Consider the following 24,267-nt stretch of genomic DNA (forward strand, 5'->3'; position numbering starts at 1 on the left):
GTCTCTGAATACTACGTGTAACACCTTAACCTAGTTCACAGTTCTATTAGTGCTTCTGTCTCAGTACAGGATCTCAAAAATGAAATCACTCACCCACAGACCTGAGGGGCAATCGGGGCTGCCAGAGGAGCTTCAGCATTTCCAGAGTGAAGATTTACGATGCTTCTTCCTATTGAATACACACACACACAGAGCACAGGGCCAGGGTGTGATGTCCATGCGAATGGACACGTCCTGGGAATAAACACTGCGGGGAAAGTGAAATTCGGCAGTACGTGGGTTCTGGAGAGACAAAAGTCTTGCAAGAAAACTCCAGTAAATGAGCAAAAAAAAGTGTTTTTTAAGCACTAAGATGATATAATTCCTAGTTGGTGCAACTCTGGTAACAGGACACTGTGTTTTCTGAACTGTGGATGGTTTGCATGTGCAAATATGAAGTATTTGCATCCTAGAAGTATTCAAAAGCAAGGACTTTACAGAGGCCCTTCACTATGCTGGAGAGATGCATGAGTACCATATGTTTGTGCATTGCACAGACAAGGCATCGTGGCCCTGGCACGTCAGGGACAGTGTTTCAGTTAACCAAGTATTTCCAGTGGCATGGCCACTAGTTACATACTAATAAACTGCTGGGACAAACGTGGTTAGAAAGTGGCGGATGAGGCAGGAAAAAATTAAACCCCATCTCTAGCCAAGTGTCCTGTTTGTGCAGTAGAAGATGTCTTGCCATCAAGTCCACGTTCTTCTGCCTTGTAAATGCTGTGTGGTAAGTAACGTGTGTCTGAGTTTAGATGAACCTTTGGTAAGGTGCTAAGAAAACTTGAAAAATCAATTCCAGTGCGTATTTCTCATGACTGCGGCGAAGTGGATCTCTGGATTCCTCCCCTGTGGATCATGGTGTGTGGGCCGCGTACCAGGCCCCCCCAGTACAGACCATTCGAGATCCAGCCAGCAAACCCAGTTTTGTCTTCAGAATTTTTGCTCAGGCCCAGTATGAGATACCAGGACTACAGTAGCTGTGGGCTGACCCAAATTTATCCCCACCTGTATTTATGATGGCAATATCTGGATGCTAGTGTGAAATACTCAATCACAATGCGCTTCTGGTAGCATCAAAAACCTTTGAACTTCACATGAGACTACAAAGAAAACACCAATCCAATGCATGTTTCATATACATATTTATATATATTTCATGTACAAAGTTACATTCTGAACCCCATGGATTCAATAATAGAAATAAATACTGAAATAACTACACTGCTATATGAGCTTTTCCGCTCACAGAAAAGAAGCCTCAAGTTTTAACAGACAGCAAGTTTAACGCTGTAGTATCCATCTCGGATTACAGAGGCAAGTAAAATTCAGCGTAAAGTGTCCAACAGACAAAACTTCCAAAAATTACAGACCATAAAATGTTTAAAATATATGTTTAAAAGATTGAGAAATGTGCATCAACAAAATTAATAAAGGAAACTTAATCTTGTTAGAGGGCAGGAGAGACATTTAGTGTATAGAAAAATGCTTTGAGGTGCAACATAGGTTGTTACAATATGGCATAACCCTGTAAGAAAAAACATTTAATCTTCCTAAAGAACCGTATTTGAGTTTACCACGTCTTGTTTTACAAAGCAGGGCCTTCACAAGGCTCTGTCTCAACAGGGCCACTTACAAGAGTGCTAAGTCAGGTTTAATCCTTTGGTAACTTTTATAATACTCACATGGAAATAAATATTCAGTTACACAGCATTTTAAAAGACACACGTTCTTTAGAACAGTTAGTATAATAAAACAGGTTTAACATTTGTTTGTTACTAAGGCAGCCTATGATAAAGTGTCTACGCTCTGCCAGCTCTATCTGCCCCAAGGCGGGAAGACCTTGCCAGAACGGGCGACGCAGCAGCTCCAACAACGCGCTTCACCTCCACCTCGCAAACACCCTCACCCGGGCAAGCCGTGTGCTGCAGATTCTGTGCTCGAAATGTTTCTGAATTATGGACAAGCCGTAGCTATCGAGATTAGCTCCTATTCATACGATGCTTTAAGCACATGAGTGCATGCGTTAACGCGTTCATGAGGGTTGGCGGGAGGGCATTGTCAGCTCAGCGCCCGGGCTTTCACCGGTTTTATTCACCCTTCAGAGCGACCTTAAGTAGAGTTTACAAATCCCACTGCACTGTGGTGACAATAGGGACCCATTTCATCTACTGTACCTTAGGACAGGGGATAAAGTTTTCAAATGAGAAATACAGAGAAGTGCACATGCCTTTTATCTACACCCACAGTGATACACAGTTAGCTTACTGTTTGCTTTAAAACCCTTCCACTTTTTGGACAGAAACAAACATTCTCTGAAAAATTTGCAAGAGTTGGCCCACTGAGGTGACTGAAATGGCACGGTGGACCAGCTACAATTGGCAAAAGACCAGGTACACACTCGCCAGATGGAATTGCTCTGCTCCAGAGCAGTGGAGCCATTCAGAGCTCATCACTAAATTACAAATCAAATCCTATACGAGAACCAAGGAACAGAATTGTGCGTTTTTCTTCTGAGAACATGAGAATGTGACAACCAACCAGTGAGTAAAAGCTTTGGCGATTGTGTTTTACAAAGTGTAAGGAACAAAAAAAAAGAAAGAAGAAAGAAAATGGCAGGAGAAGCAATGAAACTGCACCACTCACAGTGAAGGTTCTGCACAACAGTAAAAGTTCAGACATCCAATTTCATAAGTTAATTCAGATGTGCTTCAGGTTCAGCATTCACGCCTATGTCAGTTTTAAACAGGTCTAAGAGTGTTTAGCCAGTTTGCTTTCTGTATTTGTATAATTTTTAAAAAGCTCCCAGGCTTTGTATTTAAGCCAAAGTGCTTTAAGAGGGACGTTAAAGATGAATTTGGAAAGCAAATTATGAACAACATGCTCTCATTGCTTTTGGCATTCTGAAGAGAAAAATACTACCAAGATATTAGATATCTTTAATAAGGACTTTTACTACATAATACATGTCCTAAATACATATTTACGAGAGGAACAGCTGTGTACAAAATATGTCGCTTAAAAAGTATTTATACATATAAATCTAACCAATAGACCTGAATGGAGTTTTTTTTTTTCTGGTTTATCAGCTATGATATGCATTTGAAAAAGCTGCCTAAATATATATTTACACAATAGACCTCAGCTAAATGTGTTCATTTAGAAAATTAAGAAAATATATAAACACATGTTTGCCTGATATACCAGAACTGCTCCTATTGCATAAAAATGTTTAGGCAGTTTTAAAAAAGTGTTTCCATATTTACTTCTCTGAAACTGTTCAGTTCTCTCCCATGGTCAAGTTACTAAATTTCTCTGCTAAACCAAACAGAACAGTCCCAGCCTTTTTGGGGGTAAATGTTGGATGTTTTCTAAAACCCCTCAAAACTTTTACTTTCCAGAGACTAAATGAAAGAACAAATCTGGGTTTTAAAATGTTCCGAAGCACAGAAATCATGAAGTGTTTAACTTAGGTCTGATACTAATGTAGGAAATTCAATGTAAAAGGAGGACAGTCTTCAACTCACACTTATGGTTAAAAAAATAGATGGTGAGTAGACAGAATGTCAGCCTAATATTAGAGTCTCCTGACTTTCATCCATATGCTCAATATCTTATAGTGTTACCTGCTAACAGTGTTGCTAAACTATTTTCTTACTAAATTGGGGTATGCAACTACAAAAAAATAGAACATTTTGTACCTAATTATCTGGCACTAAAGTTCCTCTACAATCTCACTTGGGCAGAACGCAGATTTCCTGTACACTCTCAGTCTTTTCTCGTGCTCTAATCCAGGTCTCCAACCTTCACACACGTAGTGCCTCATGAGTTTGACCAGCTAGGCAGAGAAGATCATGCTAGTGCTTGGGAGATAAGGAGTTAAGACAAGAAAAAAAACAAACCAAATCGTATCCCCTGTTCAAGAATTTCACACTTATTTTCAAATTTAAGTCATCCTAAGAATAGCCTTTGGAAACCAAATTGTTCCACGTCAGGGAAATGGGAAAACACCATGCTGAAAATGGCTTGTTATTGAGGGCAGCAGTTCTCAAACTTTAAGGTTCAATAGCAAAACCATGTAATTTTATTTAAATATTGTCATCTTAATTCCTATACAATCCTCTCTTCCCCCCATAAATTCTGACGAATGTAACAAATTAAACCATATACACTACGGAAGCAAGATTTTCCAGGTTTGAAAACAAAAGCTGAAATTTACAGTTTGCTTTAGCCCTCAAGGAATATTTGGGTGAGTCTTAATTATCCATCTTAGAATTTGTCAATTTTTCAATACTGTGGGAATAACTTTGCTGTTTTACTCAATACGTTATACAGTGAAATGAAGCTCAGTTGTAATAAAGCTGGACTCAAGTGAGACTACCAAAGTAGTGAACTACATCAGATTGCCGTGGTACAGTAAAACTAACGTCTCTGTTGCTTACTATGGTGTGGACACCGCTTTGGAGAGAGATCCGATTTCATCATACTGTTCCATGTAACACGGGTGCAGTAAAACAGCACAAGCTAATTCCTGTATAGTTAAAGGTATGACAGATTTGCGATATAAAGTTAAACAGCAAAGAAATGCTTCAACATCATGTAGTGAAACAGGTTTCACAAAATAAAAAAAAAACATGCAGAAGCTTTTATTTATTTTTTCTTTTTTCTTTTTCTTTTTTTTTTTTTTTTCTTTTTTTAAGGTCTCCAGCTGTATCCTACAGGCTCACTCACTGCCACACATTACTTGCCACACTATCAAGTGACTTCTCTCAGCTTTGGCTACGGAAGGTTCAAGTTGTAGAGCTTCTCCAAGGAGTTCAGATTCTCCACCTTCATCACCTGAAAAACAACAGCTTCGACTCAGGCAGACAAGAGGAGACAGTATTAGCACCAGAAACAGCAAGGCAAATGCCATCGAGCTTTACAAGAGAAACACCGAAAGACAGTAGTCACCCTGTGCTCATATAAAAGCATATTCAAGATTGTGAATATATACATTACAAACTGAAAGACTGTCGCGTAATTATTTCGGAGGCCAGTGTTCTGATGGTCACATTCTTCAGTTTTAGCCCCCCCTCAAATTAACTGTAGTTTAAGCATCCATGTTCTACAGGTTGCATTACTTATAGCTCTTGAGGCAGGGAAGCAACAATCTGATTTGCAAACCTGCAGTCCCTCCCAGGCAGGAATGGAGATGGTTACGGTAGAACATGTGCTGGCATAAACACACCAACTATATGAAGCGCTCAGGAAATAAGAGCAGTAATTGAGCACAAATAAGACAATGCAACTCATGTATATGATGAACCTTTTTCCCCTGTCTTTCCTCTCATTCCAGTTATTTGAGTATGTTACAACTCTGCACACACAGGACAGCCTTGAGCCTCTTGTCCATTATTGCTCTTCAAAAGAGAAGAGCAGTTTCATAACCACATCTAAACTCTTGGTGACGTGAGTTGACCTGGATCAAAGGCAATGGAGTAACTGCTGAAGAAAACTGCACAGACAGCAACAGACACCAACACAGAGGCAGTCTCGTGGTACAGAAGAACGTCAGTTTAGTCAGATGAAAAAGGAACTGACCCACAACTTCATGAAGGTTTCAAGACACACTCTGGCTGGTTTTCTGGTCAGACTACTTGGGAGGAATCTAAACATAGAGTAGCCTGAACTCACTCATGAGCTGGTTTGCTGCACAATGTGGTAAGAGCTGAGCTAATGCAGCTGTAGTGCTGATGCTGATGTTCACGGCTTTGAATCACACCACGAGGAGAGCAAAATGCACATTTGGTACGTGGCTACACCAGCTTGCTTGAAACAAGCACAGAATTTTTGATACTACAGTGCAGCACAGAATTGCCTCCAGTCCTGTCCCCTGTGTGACTCCACCAGGGTCACCAGCAGGAACCTGGTTTTTATTGACTGGTGGGAAGACAGAATTTGGGCTGGCCTTCATGGCTTTCTCTTTGTAGTGGTGTTTTGGAAGTAGTTGTTTTGGGGTTTTGTTTTGTTTTTAAATACTACACACAGATTGAGGTAAAAGGTCAAAACCAGGTCTAGAAGCCAAGACTGCTTTTTAGGAACCTTTTGTCAAGGTCTCCAGCTGTGGATTCTAAGCATATAACAAAAGGGAGTGGTTATGGTTCCATTCCTCCAAAAGCTTCAATTAAATAAAAGTATGCTTACACAAAAAAATCTTTCATGGGTTAGATCATACAGAAGTGCTATCCAAAAAACGCAGTGATCAAAACAAGAAGGGCATGAAAAAATAACAGTGAACTGCATTTTCCCCTTTTCACTCAAAAATAAGTACATTTTAGTCTGAGTGTTCTTCATGTAATACATGACTTTCTTTATAGTCAGTCTGTACATTTAAGTAACTAAGGACATGTTTTCCGGCAGTCTGAGATAGAAGACTAATGTTCCAAAGTAGGACTGAAGGCATAAATGATAAGGTGGTACGTGACTCTTAAGCAGAGTTTCAAATAAACCTTCTTACAGAGTCATCTCAGAGGCTGTAATTTACTCTGAGAAGATGAAGCTGAAGGTGTGGAGGGAGCACAAAGATGCTTTTATCCTCACACTCCCTTAACACCCACATACCAACTGACCACACAAAGCACTCTGTGTTCACAGTGGAAATTATAATATGGTTAATGACCTTTCAATATGAAAAGGCTACAACTGATTAGGCTCAGTATTTCTTACCCATTCTGAAGTCAATATATCCCTCTCCACCGCTTATCACCAACATCGATTTTAAGGGACTCTGGTTGAAGGACTCTTGGGCTGGTTTATCAGCTGTTAGCTCTGTTCCACCGCTGCTCTGTGGGCAAACAACCTGACCTGGATCAAAAACAGAACACATCTTTATGCCACATCTCTCAGAATGATCACCTGTATAGGTCATTGGATGACATACTTAATGCCTAACGATACACTTAACCAGTGTCTCTTCAGCGAGGGACAGAACGCCAGCTTCGCTCTGATTTCACCCCTCTAAAGAGATGATGAATCTGTTCAGGTCAGTTCAATGAAAATCAGACAATTAAATGCTCCTCGATAGATTTCACAACACACGTGCAGCTCTAGAGAGTGACGCTGGAACAGATACAGAGACTTTCAGACACGAAGTGAACTGATTCAGCCCATGTCAGCCCACTAAGCTGTCTTCTGTCATTCACTTCCAGCACACGAGGTGCACACGAGCACTGAGAGCGTATCCAGCCAGCACTGCAGCTCCCAGGAGACTCAGCTTTTCCAACCGGGATTCTTTCCTTCGAGGGCTCTTCCCTCAGTAGCTCATCCTTCCCCACACTCTTAAATTGGGCCTTATATCAATTAGCAGCTGACTGCCGCCTTAATAAACAAGCACTCACAACAGTATCTTTTTCCCAGATAAAACACTTTCTTCTTTGTGACCAAACCCTTCTGCTCCCACTACACAATACTCCACTTGGGAATCAGACAAGTCTTGTAAATAAAATATAATCAACTGTTTCTGAATGTACAATTTCAAACACTCACTATCTTTGCCTAAACACTATGTTTAAGCAAATGAGGGTGAAAATGTCATTTGAACAATGGTAATAAAACCTCACCAGGTACTGCGACAAAGAATTTGACAGCATCACGGTGCCCGTGGAAGCAAAGCTGCGCGTGTGCCATTGAACAATACGGTATAAATGTCCCTGGAGTCACTTTGTCACTGTTTTCATCACCATATACACGTATTACACTCCCTGGACGGTTTCCAGAGCCTGCTGCTGCTTTATTAGCTGTAAAAGAAGAGAAGTGTTTTCTACTTGAAAATACAAATTTCAGAAATGGTTATTTGTTAAGAAACCTTATGGTACCGTCTAAAAGCTAAAGCCAACTTAGATAAAAATGAAACAGGAGGGCAGCAATGCCAATTCAAGACAGAGCTGGAAAGAAAAAAGATTGCATGCTCGTTATTTTAAGTACATCAGAAAATGGAGCAGGATTCTTATTAGTCTAGCATAAACACCAGATTTTAACATCCCACTTTTGGAAAAAAATAATTTGCGAAAGGACTGGATCTTTCATAGAAAATAAGTGCCTCTAATGTGCTTCAGTATGAGCAAATTCAGTGTACTTCAACATATAATTAAAGACAGTTTCATTCCAACTAATTGCAGGGTATCCCCTTGCCAGCAAAAATTGCCTAAAAATTGCCACCTGTGGGCACAGAGCTACCCTATTATAATTCTACATCTAGTTTTTACTGAGAAGTTTTAAAATCCATTAAAACAGAGAAGTACTCATGCTAGACATACAAGCCATCTCCATTCCAGAGACTATCAAAGGAGTGAAAGAAACGGTGATTTGTAACAAGACAGTAAATGATGTGGATTAATGACAAAGTTATAAGATATGGTATCACATTGGCTGGAAGAAAAACAAAGTCTGTATGAAAGTTCAGTTGCAACACAGGATGATATGCTAAACTGCTGAGCAGATTGGTGGCCATGTAGCAAACATAAAACTGCTGCAATGCAGTAACTGCAAGTGGAAGAACATGTAGAAACATACAGAGGGTAAATCTATAAGGAGTGGGAAACAGCCTCGAAGTGGCTATTAGAAGCCTGAAAATAGATTTTTGTTCAGGATCTGCACTTACCCCTCAGCCCCAGTAAACGTCCCTGGTGGAGGATTACAGCTAAAGTGAGAAAGGAGGAAAGGGGAAATGGAGAGGTACGACAGCAGAGGAGAAGGATTAATGAGAACCCACCACTCTCATCGTTTGGTTTTTGATTAGGTAGAGCTTAAAAATTTAGCTCCTAAAACCAGTATCGAATTACAGAAGATTCAAGTAAAAAGTCACAAAGAACAACACCTTGTTATCAAAGTTTCAGCACCAAACGGACAACAAAAGCACTGCCACTTTCACGTGCTTTATTGTTATAAAGTCTATTATTGATTAGCGACGTTTCCCCTTTCTCTCTTTCCTTGGCAGGAGGCTACCCAAATTATATATAACAACTCGTTTTCAAGTGCCCTTTTGAAACATCATCCTGCAGACCTGAAAGACGTCCTGCTCTTGAGACCCGGGGAAGTGAGAGATGCAACTGCTTATGCAAGGATGTGATTCTTTTTGAAGGCCATGAATATTTGTAACGAGGGTTCTCAAACCCACTATCAGGCTACACACAACCTGTTCTGATTCACAAACAACTAACAAAACTGAAATTAAACGGAAGAGTTTTAATAGGGATCTCTTCATGTTCGCTACTGTTTTAAGACAAAACTCCCTAGAAACATTATATAAAGCTTGACACAAACTAAGAGCTATAATTTTTGAAAGCATGATTTAAACTATTTCAAATTCATGATAGGAAGTCTGTCCTTCCCTAGTATGCTCATGCAATGCAAAAAAAGACATTTACTGAATGGATGGACAATGTAATGGAACAGTATGAGAAACAACGCATGTATGTGCTGTTCAACAAAGCAGAAACAACATGAAGAGATTTTACTGCTAAATTACCCTAAAAATTTCACCTGTCGGACTGTACTACTTTCTATAGAACAACAGTACAATTGGGACTAAAAGTTCTGTATTTTATTTGCTGAAGTTTCTGTCCATGTGTTTTAACGTTAGTCTCAGGCACAAGTGTTTGGGTTTTTTGTTGTTGTTTTCAATGCCATCACTTTACACACAGATTCTTCCCAGGCTTTACCATTTTAAGACTTCTTTTGCCCTTGAACTGCACTGTTCCCTTCTGCCGAGGTTCAGCTGCCCATGTCTGAATGTTTCCCCTCCCACCCCCAAGGACCTTCAGCCTACGACAACAGTTTGGGGTCTGTTATCAAGCAGATACCTGGATTTGCTTTCTTGGAATTTTACCTAGAAGTTAGTGCCCTATTTGTAGAACATGTTTACAACTCCTTTAGCTTTGAATGTGTCGGTACCACTGCTGTTCCAGTCCTTTATATCAGCTTTGGGATGAATTCTCAAACATGAGGATCGTGTGGCAATCAAAAATAACATCAATAATAACAGTAAAGCCACCTCTTACAAGCAATAAACATCTATAAATGCTGCTAATGCTCATAACACATCTAAGACTTCAAAGCGCCTCTCTCATTCAAGCCACAGCAACTCTGCTCAAATTGAAGTACAGGAGATTTGAGATTTACTTTTTTGCTCAGAGTAATTGTAACCACGTACACAGATTAGGTGCTAAACATCACATGGGCCTGAATCTGTTACAAACCTGAAAGATTCAGAGCTGGCAGTAACACTTTTGATCCATTAGCAAGCATCTGAATGATATTTAATATTCTTTTTGTGCCTACAACATATTGCACAGTGCTACTCATTTATATTTTACTTACTTTCTGTTAATGGAATGGAGATGATGACACCATTTCCTGTTCCTACCCATAAACGATTACAAGACACCATAAGAGCTGTGATTCTCACAAATGAGAATCCCAGTTTACCAGTACCTAAAAACAAAAGATGCTTTTCATCAAAAATTATGAGCAAGAATACTTTTAGTTCCATAACAGAGAATCTTAACTCCAACTCCCAAACCACACAGACAAGTCACTCCCTCCCACTTCCAACAGAAACAAGGTGGAGTACATTTAATTTGTCAAGATAACCTAAAATGCTAGAAGACTGTTAATTAAGTTGGGAACCTATACAGAAAGTCTAACATTAACTGTGAGGAAGCACAGAAGGTATAATGGCTCCATAATGCTGCACAATAAAATCTTTTGGGGCTTAGAGCACCAGGGCAGCTTTTCAAACAAACAAAGGTGAGTTTACAGATGTAAGAAAATGGTTTCTCATCCATTAAAATTAATCTCTCATCCATTAGCACTATGACGGGAGCAGAAGGTGGCTGACCAGTTAACCGCAATGGTGCAGGAGTTATTTGTGAAGGATTTCCCATGGCCCAATTACCTGTACTTGTTGTGTTATGTAGGTGGTCAAACTGCTCTTATATAAATATTCATTAAAAAATCAGCTTACTAGCTTCAATAGCAATAAAAAATTGCTATTTTGTATTCAGATTTTCTTGAAAGAGAGGCAATGCTTCCACACAAGTAATGGATTCTTCCCACTCTTAGATTTTTAAAAAGGCATCAGTACAAAAAAAAAGAAGATTTTAGCATCTCTATTGATGCCCAACCTAATCACCAGTTTCCTCATTAGTCCTGAGTTTTTAGGGACACTTTAGACACTAAGTAGGGGCATCAGACTGTCTCAGAAGACCTATCACCCTCATCATGCTTTACAGACTGACTTGGGTTTCTACATCCAGATTCAGGTTTTCACAAAGGGGATTTGACTGCCCTTCCACCCATCCTTTCCCTGGTCTGCAGCGAGAGCTGCCTGAGCCGCAACAGGAAAAGAACGCTCCAGGCAGCAAGAGGTGTAAGAACACAAGAGTTTTTCTTATCGACTTACCTAGCATTTTGCTTACATAAGGCTCAATGTCCACATCTTGTAGATGCTGATAGGTGTGCGCGTGATAGAGACGCAGGGTGGAGTCCAAGCGGATGGACACCCACACCCCATCACCCACCCACGCCAGCTGCCTCACTTGGCTTTCTCTTCTTGGGTGCGCATCAAAGGACTTCTACGGGAGATCGGATTTTAAATTAGAAGACGAAACAAAGGAAAGAATAAGAATGACTGTTAGTCTTACACTGGCAATTTTCTTAAGTCATCTACAACCCCCTGAGTTGCAGGGTCACTAGCAGATACAGCATTTAGCTTAGTTACAATCATCATACGATCCCTTCCCTGGAGTGCAATCTCCAAGTCATCGTCTCTTACTGAGTCTTCATTTACGCATCTTATCCCAGCCTGCTCTGGCTTCCATCTCCATTTAACCCAAAGCCTGGTTGGTGTGAGGTCCTCCTGTCACAGCACAAGATACATCTGCCCAAAAAGCGGTTTTCTTCCTAGTTCTGTCAAGCCTTGCTCTTGCATGCAAACCCATTCATGCAAAATATACACTATTCATCAGCAAAACAATTCACTTCTCTGTTGTATAAACTCCTTCATTTCTATTTTCCAACATATATATAGTCTCCTGCAGAAAAATAGATGATTAATTGGGTGCTTGGTATTTTCAGAAGAGCTGAGCAGTCACCTTCAAAAGGTCTGGCCCATGTCTCAGGCCAATTAGCAGATGCTGAAGTATTAATACTGCTAATGGCTTTCAGAAACCTTAACCACTTTCTGTACTTGAGATGTCAGGTACACACACAAAAGTGCAGAAACACCAGCTTACACACCTTATACAAACAAACCATTCTATGGAGAGAGAGTATGTTTAATATTAACACTTACAAACTTCTAAAGTATGCAAAGACAGATCATAGAGCAGGTCAGAGGTGGGTGGAGAACATACAGAGGCACACACACAGGGAACGAGCAGGGAGCTGCCCTCACAAGCTCTGCACAAGGACACTTTACAGTTCCTGGTCAGCTAGAAATGGAGAACTAAATCCTCAAGAAATTGGTTTCAATACACGAGAACTGTCTCATGGCTTAAAAATCTTCCAAAACAGTGAAAACATCTCAAAAAAAAAAAAAAGTAACAGTACTTCCCAAGATAAATTTGGTTACTTGTCTCTGTACTGATGAACAAATAACTGTTCTCTGGAGTTACTCTGGAGTTTGAGCTGTAGCATGAGATGGCATTAAAACATAACAATTATTTCAAACACCATTTTGACTTGCCTCTATTTTCATGGCCTTTGGTTGAACAACATAGATTTTGTTCCTGTAGCCACACCAGACTTTGTCATGTACCACTGTCATGCATCTTATCGAATGATGCGGCCGGCCCAGGTCTAAGAGGTGATAGTTTGTCAAATCCCACTGACCATCTTTAAAAACAGAAGGAAAAGAACAAAACAAAACATAGGCTCCTATGAGTTTTAAAATCTTTTAGAAGTAGAGGAGAACACCTTAACAGTCTAATGCTTTTAAAAGCACTATAATAATCTGGATAAGTCAATACAAGTTTATAGCTAGGCTCCTCATTATAAAAAGAGCAACGGGTTATACAAACTACCAACATCCCAAATCCTACTATGTTTTTAATATAATAAGGTCGTACAGTGACTCATGTTCAAAACACATCAAAACATTTTTAAAAACAGCAAGCTATCTAGTGCTAAATGCTTTACTTGGATGGGCATCAGTACATGTTACAAGCAACTGCCCACACAGCACTGGGCACTTACTGCTTGATTGAACAGAGAAATGTTGGCCAGAGCATCAAGATCTTTTAAAAATACGCTGTAAAATCTTAAGAAAGGCACCTGAAATCTATTGAAAGCATACTGTGTTTGGTCATTGAACACGAAGTAAATTCTTCTGTAGACTGAGGCCACAGATCATCACTGACATTTACTCCAGATCCTTGAGGATTGTAAGCTACTAGAGTTTGAGTTTCAGAACAAATGAACGGTAAAAACGTAACAACTTGATGCAAATATTGGGGAAGATGCATCTGGCATTAGAATTAAAGAGGTTGCACAGCACTAAATGCTGAGTGCAGGGATTTAAACTCCACAAGAACAAATGAATCGGGAGCCTATGGAAACAAGCCAACAGGTAAGTTCCAGTTACTCATAGCAAGAGCTTCCCCTCCAGGCCCTTATTCTGGAGGCTGAGGAATGGAACTTGTCCAATAACAGTTTGGGCAGAAATTCAGAAGGGAGTCTTACAAAACTCCCACTGAAGGACTTGGTCAAAGATAATTATTACCACTATTAACAAAACAGAAGACATGACTATTGAGCATAATGAAAAAAAACAAAAGCGATATGACCAAAGTAGACTCGAGCAACTGGCTTTTTGCTATTTAGCTCAGCTATATCCCTTTCTCTTCCTTCTCAGAGTAAGAAAAACATTCCAGGAGGCACCAGGACAGTGCAAAAATGGGACTTGAAACTACAACTGTAATACTAGAAGCATTTCTCAAGACAACCTGTAAAGAGGCCACTGGGGAGCACATTTTCGGAATGCTATTTATAAATGGCACGTTCCTAAATACTGTTATAACTCCACTGGTTTCAAGATCTAATAGAATACTTACCCACTCCTCGGTGAAATATTGCTAGTGTTCCATCGGCTAGTGCAACTAATACTATTCCTTTTACATGTCTGGAAAAAAAAGGAGCCACAAGAACATACACCATTAGACTGAATTTATCAAACAGCAAGTTTAATGTATAAACATTTAATATGTCAATATACTTTTTCTATTCATGTTAGCCTTCGTGATTTCTACAATACAGCTCAAGAGAAGGGAGAATAACAAGGTGTCAAAATCCAGCTCCAAAAGCTTAAAATATATCTAGCTACAACACCTGAAGAAAACATCAGGGATAAAATCTGTTTCAAGCACACAGATACCAAGAATATCAAGTATAGAGCTACAGCTCATCATTTGAGCTACAGGATTTCCAACAGATACAAGATTCCATTCTTCTTCCTTACTCCTCAAACATTTTCACTGCCCCTCAAAGAATACACATGCATTTATGGCTACTGGCATTCCCAATACGTGAGGACGAAATATAAAGCTATTTTGCGAATATTTTAACAGAAGTTAATTATGATTGACATGGCATTCTTTCAGGACTTACACAATACTGAGAATAGAATCTTTAAGTTTAATGGCATGAACACATTTCCTCCACTGGGCCACTGATGAGTGAACATACAGGCTGCAAAGACAAAGCAGGAGGCATTAAAAGCACCAGGAAAGGTCTGCCAGACAGGATAAAAAACCCAAGCAAAACCCCTACAACTGTAATCTACAATCAAAGGGAAAATCAGTTTACATCTTCCCCTAAAAAAAAAAAAACCCTACATGAGCAGTGGAATGGTTTTTTCTGAGGCCTAAAGTAACTCCTTTGCATGTATATCTGCAGTAAAAAGGGCAATTTATTTTTCTAGCGTAATAAAATGTTGTAAGTTATGGAATTATCAGACTATAACAATTTCTCTGAGTACAAAAAAGCCATCAAACTTTTTCTGCAGATAAGTGTTATCCACCAAAAAGAGCTTGTTAATCACCTACAATACTTCCTTTGAATTCTGTAATACTTAAGTGTAGCAAAGTATACAAGTTTAGGATCTCTTGAGGCCATCTTGCCCTTTATCTTGACTCAAGACAGTTATCAGGCCTGTAGGCACAAAATGCAAGTTTAAAATAATATTTCCAAATGCATTTAGCACGATTAGCATTTTCTTACCAGCCATTCTGTGCTCCAAGCCACATTGTCGGCAAAAGGCTACTCATTTTCTGTGCTTCTTCTCTCACTAGATCCTGCTCATTTGGCAAAACTGCAATGTCTTTATATAACTCTGACTCAGTACTAAAAATAAAGCAAAAAACCCACAACCCAACAGTTAAAATACATCAAATGAAGTGCACAGATTACTCAGATTATAACCTAGGTATTTCCTTCATTGCTGATAGTGTTTACATTGGATTTTGAAGTACATAAGGTATCTAAGAATCAACAACTGTGCATAACAGTACAGCGATACGGATGAAAACCTCAATAACAATCTGTTCAAGTGGACATTTACTTATACAAGGAAATTTAGGTTCCATTCAAGGCTGTCAGTATTGCTGATATCTCTGGGGAATGGTAGGAGAGTCACTACATCAGAGGCGAATGTTAAGAGAAACACTTTAAAAAGTGTATGATACTTTTGTGCCTATATGTGGAGAATGAAGATTCCTGAAGGTATGAAATACTGATTCCTTTCAAGTTTCTTCTTCACTCCTGCAACTACTCACAGATGGATTATTCTGAGTAAGTAAATATATGTTTGAGCAACCAGTTGATTGGAAGAAAGGAGTATAACTCTTATTTATTTTGACATCAAAACAGGGAATTTAAATGAGCACTAGATCAGCACCATTCACAATAAGTCTGCAAGAGGACTGGGTGACAAACACTCTGCTCCATTCTGGAGGTGTCTGTACTGAAGGGATACGAGTTCACAGACAAAAGACCCTTTGCGCATAGGTGACCTTTTCATGCCAGCAAACCATAGTGTGGCTTGTACCAAGACTACGTATATAAACCTCAACAACACTTAACAAGAAAAATAAGTGGTCATTTCATCCCCATGGTGTGTTCCTACAAATATCTTTTTCTGTTTAAATGCATTTTAAGATGTATGAAGCTTGAGACTGCGTACCTAGGCTGGTATACTGGAGACGCCTCTGTGTTCTGCACTCCCAGCGGATCCGTGAAGACGTGCTCTGTGTAGACTCCAGTTTGTGCGATATCAGCTGTGTCTTCTCCTGCCCCTGCACTGACTTCTGTTGCTTCCGTTGCCTCCTCTGCTGTTGGAATGTTCTCATCTACTGAATTACTTTCAGTTGCAATATCTATGGAATAAAAAAAATTGAAAAAAATAAACATGAAAGAAGTCTCTATTTCAGACAGCCAGAGCTTGCTTAAAACTTAACTGAATAGCTGTAATAACCAGACAGACACAACACAGATTTGGTATCTAATCTAAACAAAAAGAAAAAATCAGATCAGAAAGACTCAAACTTCAGTAGGTTGCACTGCATCCACAGGTGTCAAATGCACTAAGAATCAAACTGGTGACTGATGGCATAGATTCCCCTTTGACTGATCAACCAGAGTATCAGTGAACAAGTAACACCACATACCCATTAACAACCACAGCTCTGGAGGGTGTATGACAGAAAGTATTACTAATGCCTATAAAGTGAGCAGCTACACTGAAATCTCTATTAAGCCTTTACAAGATTTAAAGGATACATTCACATTCTCTCTAGTTATCTGTCAGCAAGATCTGCATTTAAAATACTGAATACCTTAAAAGCTCTCTTTAGATCAGAGTTCTCTCAAAAGTATTTGAAAGAAGCAATTATCTGGACCCATTTAATATCACCTTCACGAAGTTTTCAGCTACAATTACACATTACAAGTATATCAGAATCCCAGAATGTCAGGGATTGGAAGGGACCTGGAAAGCTCATCCAGCCCAATCTCCCTGCCGGAGCAGGAACACCCAGCTGAGGTTCCACAGGAAGGTGTCCAGGCGGGTTTGAATGTCTGCAGAGAAGGAGACTCCACAACCTCCCTGGGCAGCCTGGGCCAGGCTCTGCCACCCTCACCATGAAGAAGTTTCTTCTCAAATTTAAGTGGAACCTCCTGTGTTCCAGTTTGAACCCATTACCCCTTGTCCTACCATTGGTTGTCACCGAGAAGAGCCTGGCTCCATCCTCCTGACACTCACCCTTTAGACATCTGTAAACATTCATGAGGTCCCCCCTCAGTCTCCTCTTCTCCAGCTCCAGAGCCCCAGCTCCCTCAGCCTTTCCTCACACAGGAGATGCTCCACTCCCTTCAGCATCTTTGTTGCCCTGCACTGGACTCTCTCCAGCAGTTCCCTGTCTTTCTGGAACTGAGGGGCCCACAACTGGACACAAAAGACTCATAGGCCATTTCCCAGAGTACTTGTTTTATGTCATCACCACTTATGGACAAGCTGTTACATTCAATACCTACACCATTCATTTTCCAGTGAGCCCTAATGGTATTTGGCCACCGCTGGCATACTTGTAAGATTCTCATACCTGGCTGCTTCTCTGCCATTGGCGAGCTGCCGTTTGCATCCTGCGCTGGGGGTGCCGCTGTGACCCCCTCCGCGGTGCAGCCAACCACCGTGATTCCTCCCAGTAAGCTGTCGGTGTCGGCAGAGCTGTTACTGGTCATACTCCCACACAGAGACGACTTGTCCACTTGACTGGGATCTGCCTCTTGAGACCCTTCTTCCCCTGCCGGATAGTCCGTTTCCCGTGCCCCTGAAAGAGATTAAACTCTCATTTCTTGTGGATGTAAAGGTGAATGATTTTTCCATCTAATAACAAACTAAGCTTCAAACACAATGAACTCTCCAGCAGCTGAGATTTAGCATGCAGATGCCCATCTACAAGCTCAAAAAGCAAAAGCAGTATCCACACATGCTGCACATCTGAATGTCATACACCATATTTTAACCTAAAGATTTTTCCTATCAATTTATTTTTATTTCAAAAGAATTTTCCATTACAATTAGATTTTATAACAGTATTTATGTAGGAATGCCTATCTACACCTTTACGAAGAATTTAACTGCAGCAGATCCTTTTTCTCGAAGAAAAGCTGTTTTTCTCTCACACAGCCCTCTCAAATACTTTTAAGACTTAAAATATTACTCTTGGTTTATTGAAATTTTTATCATATTTTACTATATTTTATGCTGCTTTGATTTTACAAGTTATACGTAGTTTCAGTGCCGCAAAACCTCAAACCTGACTGTAAAGAGATTTCTTTCGAGCTTATTAAACAAAACATTCACTGGAACTAGGGCTATAAATTTCTATAAACGTAAGCCAAGAATCAAGAAAACCAAAAGCACAATTAGTTCTTCTCCAGAATCATAATATCTTTCTATTAAATTTCCCTCAGCACACGCTGCCCGTACACTCTCCATGTATCAAGGATTCCCTCTACAGGAAGCTCCAAGACTTGCGACTTAACTTCAAGAGGATGAAGAGGTCTAAAAAGCCAACGTTTTTCTTTTGTGACTTTCACAGTGCCATAAAACATCTGCACTATTGCACAATTTATAATACAGCAGACAAAACACTTAGTCTTGGTTGCCAACATATCTCTACCATTGAGTTAACTGAAGTCAAGAGCCAACTGAAGAGTGGAACCGTGCAGCAGGAATCCAGTAGTCTTTTCTACAACTGAACACTTGCTGTGTTACAGTAACATTTTATCACACTGTTTTTTCCCATAACAAAATCTGAATAAGATACAGTTAATAAACAGGAGCTAAAACATCACAAGTCTTTACCTGGTACACTAGCAATACAAAGTACGTGAGAATTACAAACAATGAAACTGTCCAGAATATTTCCTGGTTGATTAGCATCAATGATGATAACTTTTGTAGCAGAATGTGTGCTAGTACAGATCCAAACTAGACTGGATAATTCTTCCTGATGTTTCAGCTCCTTCTGCTGGTCCTGAAGGAGAACAAAGGCAGAACAGCAGTGAATAACAACAGGAAGGGGGACAAGAATAGAGCTATTGCCTTTGATCTTCTATGTCCTTACATTATTAACTACAGAAATGCACACAAATATGTGATAAGTTAAATATCTTTAATGTCATTGTAAAATTATATGTAATTACTTGTTGTATATATATTTAGACTACAAAACCCCCTCATATTTCATACCTGTGTAGAAAGCTACAGAAAATCATACTGCACAATTCTACAGTTAGATAAGTATAAAGCTACTTAAGAACACTATTTACATGCCAGTCACCATGCCACAGATTAATGTAATGTCCCAAGGCACTTCAAAATTAAGCCTCTGTTTTTATACCCTTAATATCAATTCCATTCATTGCTTCTTCATGAAAACACGAAGACTACGACATGTTTAAACAATGACACGGGCACCTTTAAATGTCTGTGACAGAATTGTTCATGTCTGATGGTAGTAAGAACATGAACAATTCTGTCACAAACGTTCTTTAAAGCAGGCAGCACTGGTACAAGCAGTGCATCATTTTGATGTAGAATTGATTCTCTCCTCAGATTTGCCAACAAGCTGGCACACAGGAAAGAATCGCAGCATTTTTGTGGTTGGATTCAATAACCCAAATATCTTGGGTTGATGACTACACAAGAAAAATCTCTTCATTACCAATGAACCTGATTACAAAATATTTTCTCAATCTATAGATAGACAGTAAATATATTTAACTATATAAACTGCTGAACATGCCTTACAGTGACCTTACCTTGAGCTCTTGGTCGAGTCTATCTAAGCTACTCTGAGATCCTGTTTGCTGCTTGTTGCCATCTGCGTCCGTACCGGTCACATCGTTGTAGAACACACTAGCACCAACCACAGACCCGCCGTCCCGTGTTTTCCCTCCCGAAAGGTTCACCCCAACAGCACACCACAGCTTGGAAGAAAAAGAAATAGTCCACTTCAATATTAAACTAAAATAAACAAGACATGCCCATTGTTAAATATGCTAAGTCATGTCACAATGATTATTTATCTGCAGTCCATTATAGGGAATTCATTGAGATTAAAGTCAGGCACATTTCTACTGAAGTTTAAATTCTGATTCATCTCTGCTTCAAAAAGAAACAACTTCATTTAAAAAAGAAGATAAGAGTCTAAATTAAAAATATTCAAGCTATAGGTTGTCCAGGTCTCTAGATCATCACTGTCAATATCCTACCTTCATCGAGGTATCCTTCTCATCTAAAGGTCTCAGGTAAACAGGTACAGGCAAGTTCTTCATCTTATTGTCACCCTGGCCACCATTTGCCACCTAAAAATTAAAAAAAAAATAGAATATAACAACAAAAAACACAAAGAGAAAAGCTTTCACCTTTAGTCTTTGGAATCAGTTGACCAGACTTTATTAAATGTAATAGATTTGCATTATGCTTTTCCTTCAAAAGACTCTTAACTGCAAGAGTTCAACCAAAAAAAGAGTTGCAATCACTCAAACACAAGCTGTGATATTATGGTCTATTCAAATGTCACAAATCATGAGGTTGTTCCCAGCACATCTGCAGACATAAGTATAATACCTGTTTGTACTTCTGAGGTAGACTCCAGCCAAATGCTTGCACTCTCCCATCCTCTTTCTGAACATGAGCCTTCACCTGCCGATATTGCTCCCTCTTCTGCTCTCTGCGTGAGGCTAAACTGGCTTCAGTTCTAGGGAAGAAGCGTTAATAAAGAACCTGTTAGTTATGCTCGTTTGACTTCTTTGTGTAATGCAAGTTGCTACTGGACTCAGCAGAGCAGATCTCTGTGGAAGCACCAGGTTACCAAAGAGATCACTAGTTTTTCCACACAACACTTCTAGAACAGCAGGTTCCCTGTGGGCTGTTTCTAAGGGACCTGTGAAAGACACAGAGTCTCTTATCAGTATCTTCTACTAAAAGCTCTAAAAGCTGTAAAGCAAAAGGATATATTGCCAAAAAGTAACACAGGGAGAAGAAAAAATACAGATACTTGTTAGCCTGACTCATGTTCTATTTTTCCATTGAACTTAAAGTGAAACTATGTGTATAGTTATTGCTTAGCTACAACACCTGCATACAGAAGCGTACCAAGCACTGCCTCCTGTGCCTAAATGCACTCTTATGAAAGAAAGTGATGTTTACCAAGGAGAATACTACTGCCAGGTACCCAGAGTATTCACCCACCGCTGAGCATTTCAGTCTGTGTTACATTGACTTCTTATGTATCAACATTCACTTCAGGAGAACATTACACTCCACTTAGCAACATGCTGTTTATCTCCCAGGATTAGAAGAGTAAACACTTCATAGAGCATATCTAGTATCATAAAACCAAAATGTCTTACTCTTCACTGAGGAATTCAAAGGCTTTCGATTTGTCACTTGGTAACTGAGATAAGGTGCTGCTTCTTTTCTTGACTGATGGAGTAATATGCGAGGTTGGAGCATTATATTTAACATTGACGGGAGGTTCTGGTTTCTTAGCTGTATTGCTAGATGAACTGAAGAGCCTGCTAAAACTAGAGGAAGGAGGAAAAAGAAATAAAAATGAGAGCCAACATTTGTCAGATACATTCAAATTTGACTATGCAGGCAAAACATTGCATATGTTACCCTGCTCAAGATAGTTAGACTAAGAAACTGGAGCTCAATGTAGCAGCAGCCACCACACTCAGCAACACCCTCAAAGCACAGAAACTCACACCCGTAAGATAAATTCTTAGAGTTATTATCCCATTTATCAAATCTAATGGGATCTTCATCTTGAATGAAGAGCTACAGGGAACCAACAACATTAGGATGTGAACATCACACCCAGAAGAGAATTTTATGAAGCGTATTAGTTCATGCACAGATCACTTTAAAAATCCCATCATTTTCTAGACTAAAAGACAGAACAGTTATCAGCAAACCATAACAAAAGGATTATTTGACAAATATCTCATTGCAAATAACACTGTTTTAAAAAGCTTGAAGTTAGGAAAATTGAACAATCAGTAAGCCACACTTCCTAGAGGAAAAGGCAGCTGAAATAAATGCAATTCACACAAGCTATTCAGGTTTCTATTTTTCATCATAAAAAAGAACCCAGAAAAATGTTCAGAACAAGAACCCTGGTGCATATTCAGCTACAAAAAAAAAAATGACAGCACTTTGGCATTTAACTTCACAAAGTGCACAGCCATTCACTGGGTGATGCAGCTTACGATACATTTTGTCTTCAAGAACAGCCTTACCGAGCTGGCATGCTAGGTAACAAGAGGAGAACAGTTAAGACATCTTCGTCTGCCAAAAGATAATTAGCTAACATACAAAGATATGCCAGCTAATTGGTTAGGGTCTTTTATTTATTTTTGCCAGTGAGCTGTGTTTCAATACTTACAACTGCCAAATGCTTGATCTCTTCTTTTCTTGCATGGCTGGATTTTCTCTTGATGCTCTACAAGAAATGAATTCCAAGTTGAGTAAGCATTGATTAAAAAAAAGGAACAGAACAGTGTGTAACTCTTACTTAAAAAGACAGGATAACATATCAAAAGTATCAAAGCCTGTTTCTTCATGTTGCCACTTTTCTGATCCAAGCGTAACATTAAAGTTCTCACCAGATGAACTGAAGTTACATAAACATCATCCACATTTATTTGCATCACAAACACAACTGGTGAGTGCTGCTCAGACAGAAGAGACAAATCCATGTAACACTCTGCAGTGAAAACAACTACAAGCAAGCAGCAAACCATTTTAAATTCTTCTGCCTCCTATATTTTAGTATCTTAACCATAGCTTTTTGTTTCAAAACATCTTATTCTTCAACACATCAGTAAATAAATGAAGTGATTGCTCCTAAAGCCACAGATGCATTAACAGAGATGTGAGAGAATTTCTACAGGAGACAATAGCTACAGAAAAGGAAGCCCTGTCTGCTTGGGAGCCAAAACAGCTCCCAGTCATTGAGGACAACAGAAAATATTAAAAGCCTTTGTTATACGTGATGGGCAGGCAGCACCCAATGACACTGTCACCTCTGGCCACGGCTCGGGCAGATGCGGCAGGAATGACCTGGGCCAAGGTCTGAGGTAGAAGACCTCTGTTTTTAAAATCATCCCTTCCAGACAACTCAATATTCAGGATGCAAATTAGGCCAAATCACCATCTTTATTGCTTATATTTAACAAACCTTGCAGAGTTTTAAAATTGTGTTTTCTCCTGAACAACCCCAAGTCCTTACAAACGGATTGCAATCAATCTGAAGACTGCATGTTATTCCTGATCTGACATCTCAGCTGACAACTGGGCCCATTGCTCTAAGGTATGTGCACATATACACACACAGTCATTTTACCTGCCCACCAAATTAATTATTTATGGTTCCCAAGTTTTGTAACTGTTCTAAAACACACACATTTCTTCATGGCATGCTTATTTCACATCATATGAAGTAATATCTTCACCAAGGTCTCACCAAGAACCCATTTAGACAAGGTAAATTATATGTTGATAATTTAAAAAACAAAGTTATTCATGGGCATGTAGGGAGGCAAGAGGAATGGCCTCATAACCCAACCTACTGACCAGATCACTGCAGCTGAAAATCAAAAGCTTGTAAAATCCAAGGAGCTCTATGAAACATTTTAAAAGAGCCTTTTACCTTATCATCTCAGTCCATCGGACAGCTTCCTGAAGCTCCATCAACCTCTCTTTATACTGATTTCTTTCCATCAGAACACGGGCCATTTCAACACGAGTAAAGCGCTTCCGCTGAGCGGTGGGGACATCGCTCTGAACACACAAAACAAGCAAACATAGGACAAACAAAGGAGTACAGTAGGGCCTTGCAGAGTCAGCCTCTTCCTTCCGAGAAGAGCCAGTTTAGGGCACAATTCCAGATGGCAAATCATTTGGGGCTTTGTAAAACAAACTCACTTTACCTGCCTCTCCCTCCATCTTTTGTGTTTAGTATAATCTGAACAAAAGTAGTTCTTCAAAAAGTATGTGACACACAACAATGGGCAGAAAGAAACTAGATATGGTCATTTTAAGTCTACTTGTGCTCTTTAGATCTTCTGTCTTTCCTAAGCATGAAGTTCACCACTATTTATCACGCAGTAAAGTTTAAG

General features: G+C 39.5%; 1 protein-coding gene across 4 annotated transcripts in view; it reads right to left on the reverse strand.

Annotated features, from left to right (window-relative positions):
• Positions 1–1,164: 1,164 nt before the first annotated feature.
• The window catches only part of SPAG9 (sperm associated antigen 9), a 62,630-nt gene continuing 39,527 nt past the window's right edge, over positions 1,165–24,267 (reverse strand). For 2 of the 4 annotated variants that reach the window (XM_065852662.2, XM_065852665.2), the window contains 19 exons: positions 23,799–23,929; positions 22,533–22,589; positions 21,496–21,669; positions 20,711–20,840; positions 20,353–20,445; positions 19,900–20,067; positions 18,941–19,112; positions 17,673–17,900; positions 16,256–16,448; positions 15,295–15,417; positions 14,683–14,763; positions 14,130–14,197; positions 12,764–12,912; positions 11,480–11,651; positions 10,396–10,509; positions 8,678–8,716; positions 7,638–7,814; positions 6,745–6,882; positions 1,165–4,875 (listed from right to left, as the gene is read on the reverse strand). In XM_065852662.2, coding sequence (XP_065708734.1) covers positions 4,760–4,875; positions 6,745–6,882; positions 7,638–7,814; positions 8,678–8,716; positions 10,396–10,509; positions 11,480–11,651; positions 12,764–12,912; positions 14,130–14,197; positions 14,683–14,763; positions 15,295–15,417; positions 16,256–16,448; positions 17,673–17,900; positions 18,941–19,112; positions 19,900–20,067; positions 20,353–20,445; positions 20,711–20,840; positions 21,496–21,669; positions 22,533–22,589; positions 23,799–23,929 — 2,523 coding nt within the window. In that variant the 3' untranslated portion in view covers positions 1,165–4,759. The remainder of the gene's footprint in view (positions 4,876–6,744; positions 6,883–7,637; positions 7,815–8,677; positions 8,717–10,395; positions 10,510–11,479; positions 11,652–12,763; positions 12,913–14,129; positions 14,198–14,682; positions 14,764–15,294; positions 15,418–16,255; positions 16,449–17,672; positions 17,901–18,940; positions 19,113–19,899; positions 20,068–20,352; positions 20,446–20,710; positions 20,841–21,495; positions 21,670–22,532; positions 22,590–23,798; positions 23,930–24,267) is intronic. The other 2 variants (XM_065852663.2, XM_065852666.2) reach the window with 1 other exon arrangement.

The sequence above is a fragment of the Patagioenas fasciata genome, chromosome 18 (assembly GCF_037038585.1).
Source record: "Patagioenas fasciata isolate bPatFas1 chromosome 18, bPatFas1.hap1, whole genome shotgun sequence".
NCBI lineage: Eukaryota > Metazoa > Chordata > Aves > Columbiformes > Columbidae > Patagioenas > Patagioenas fasciata.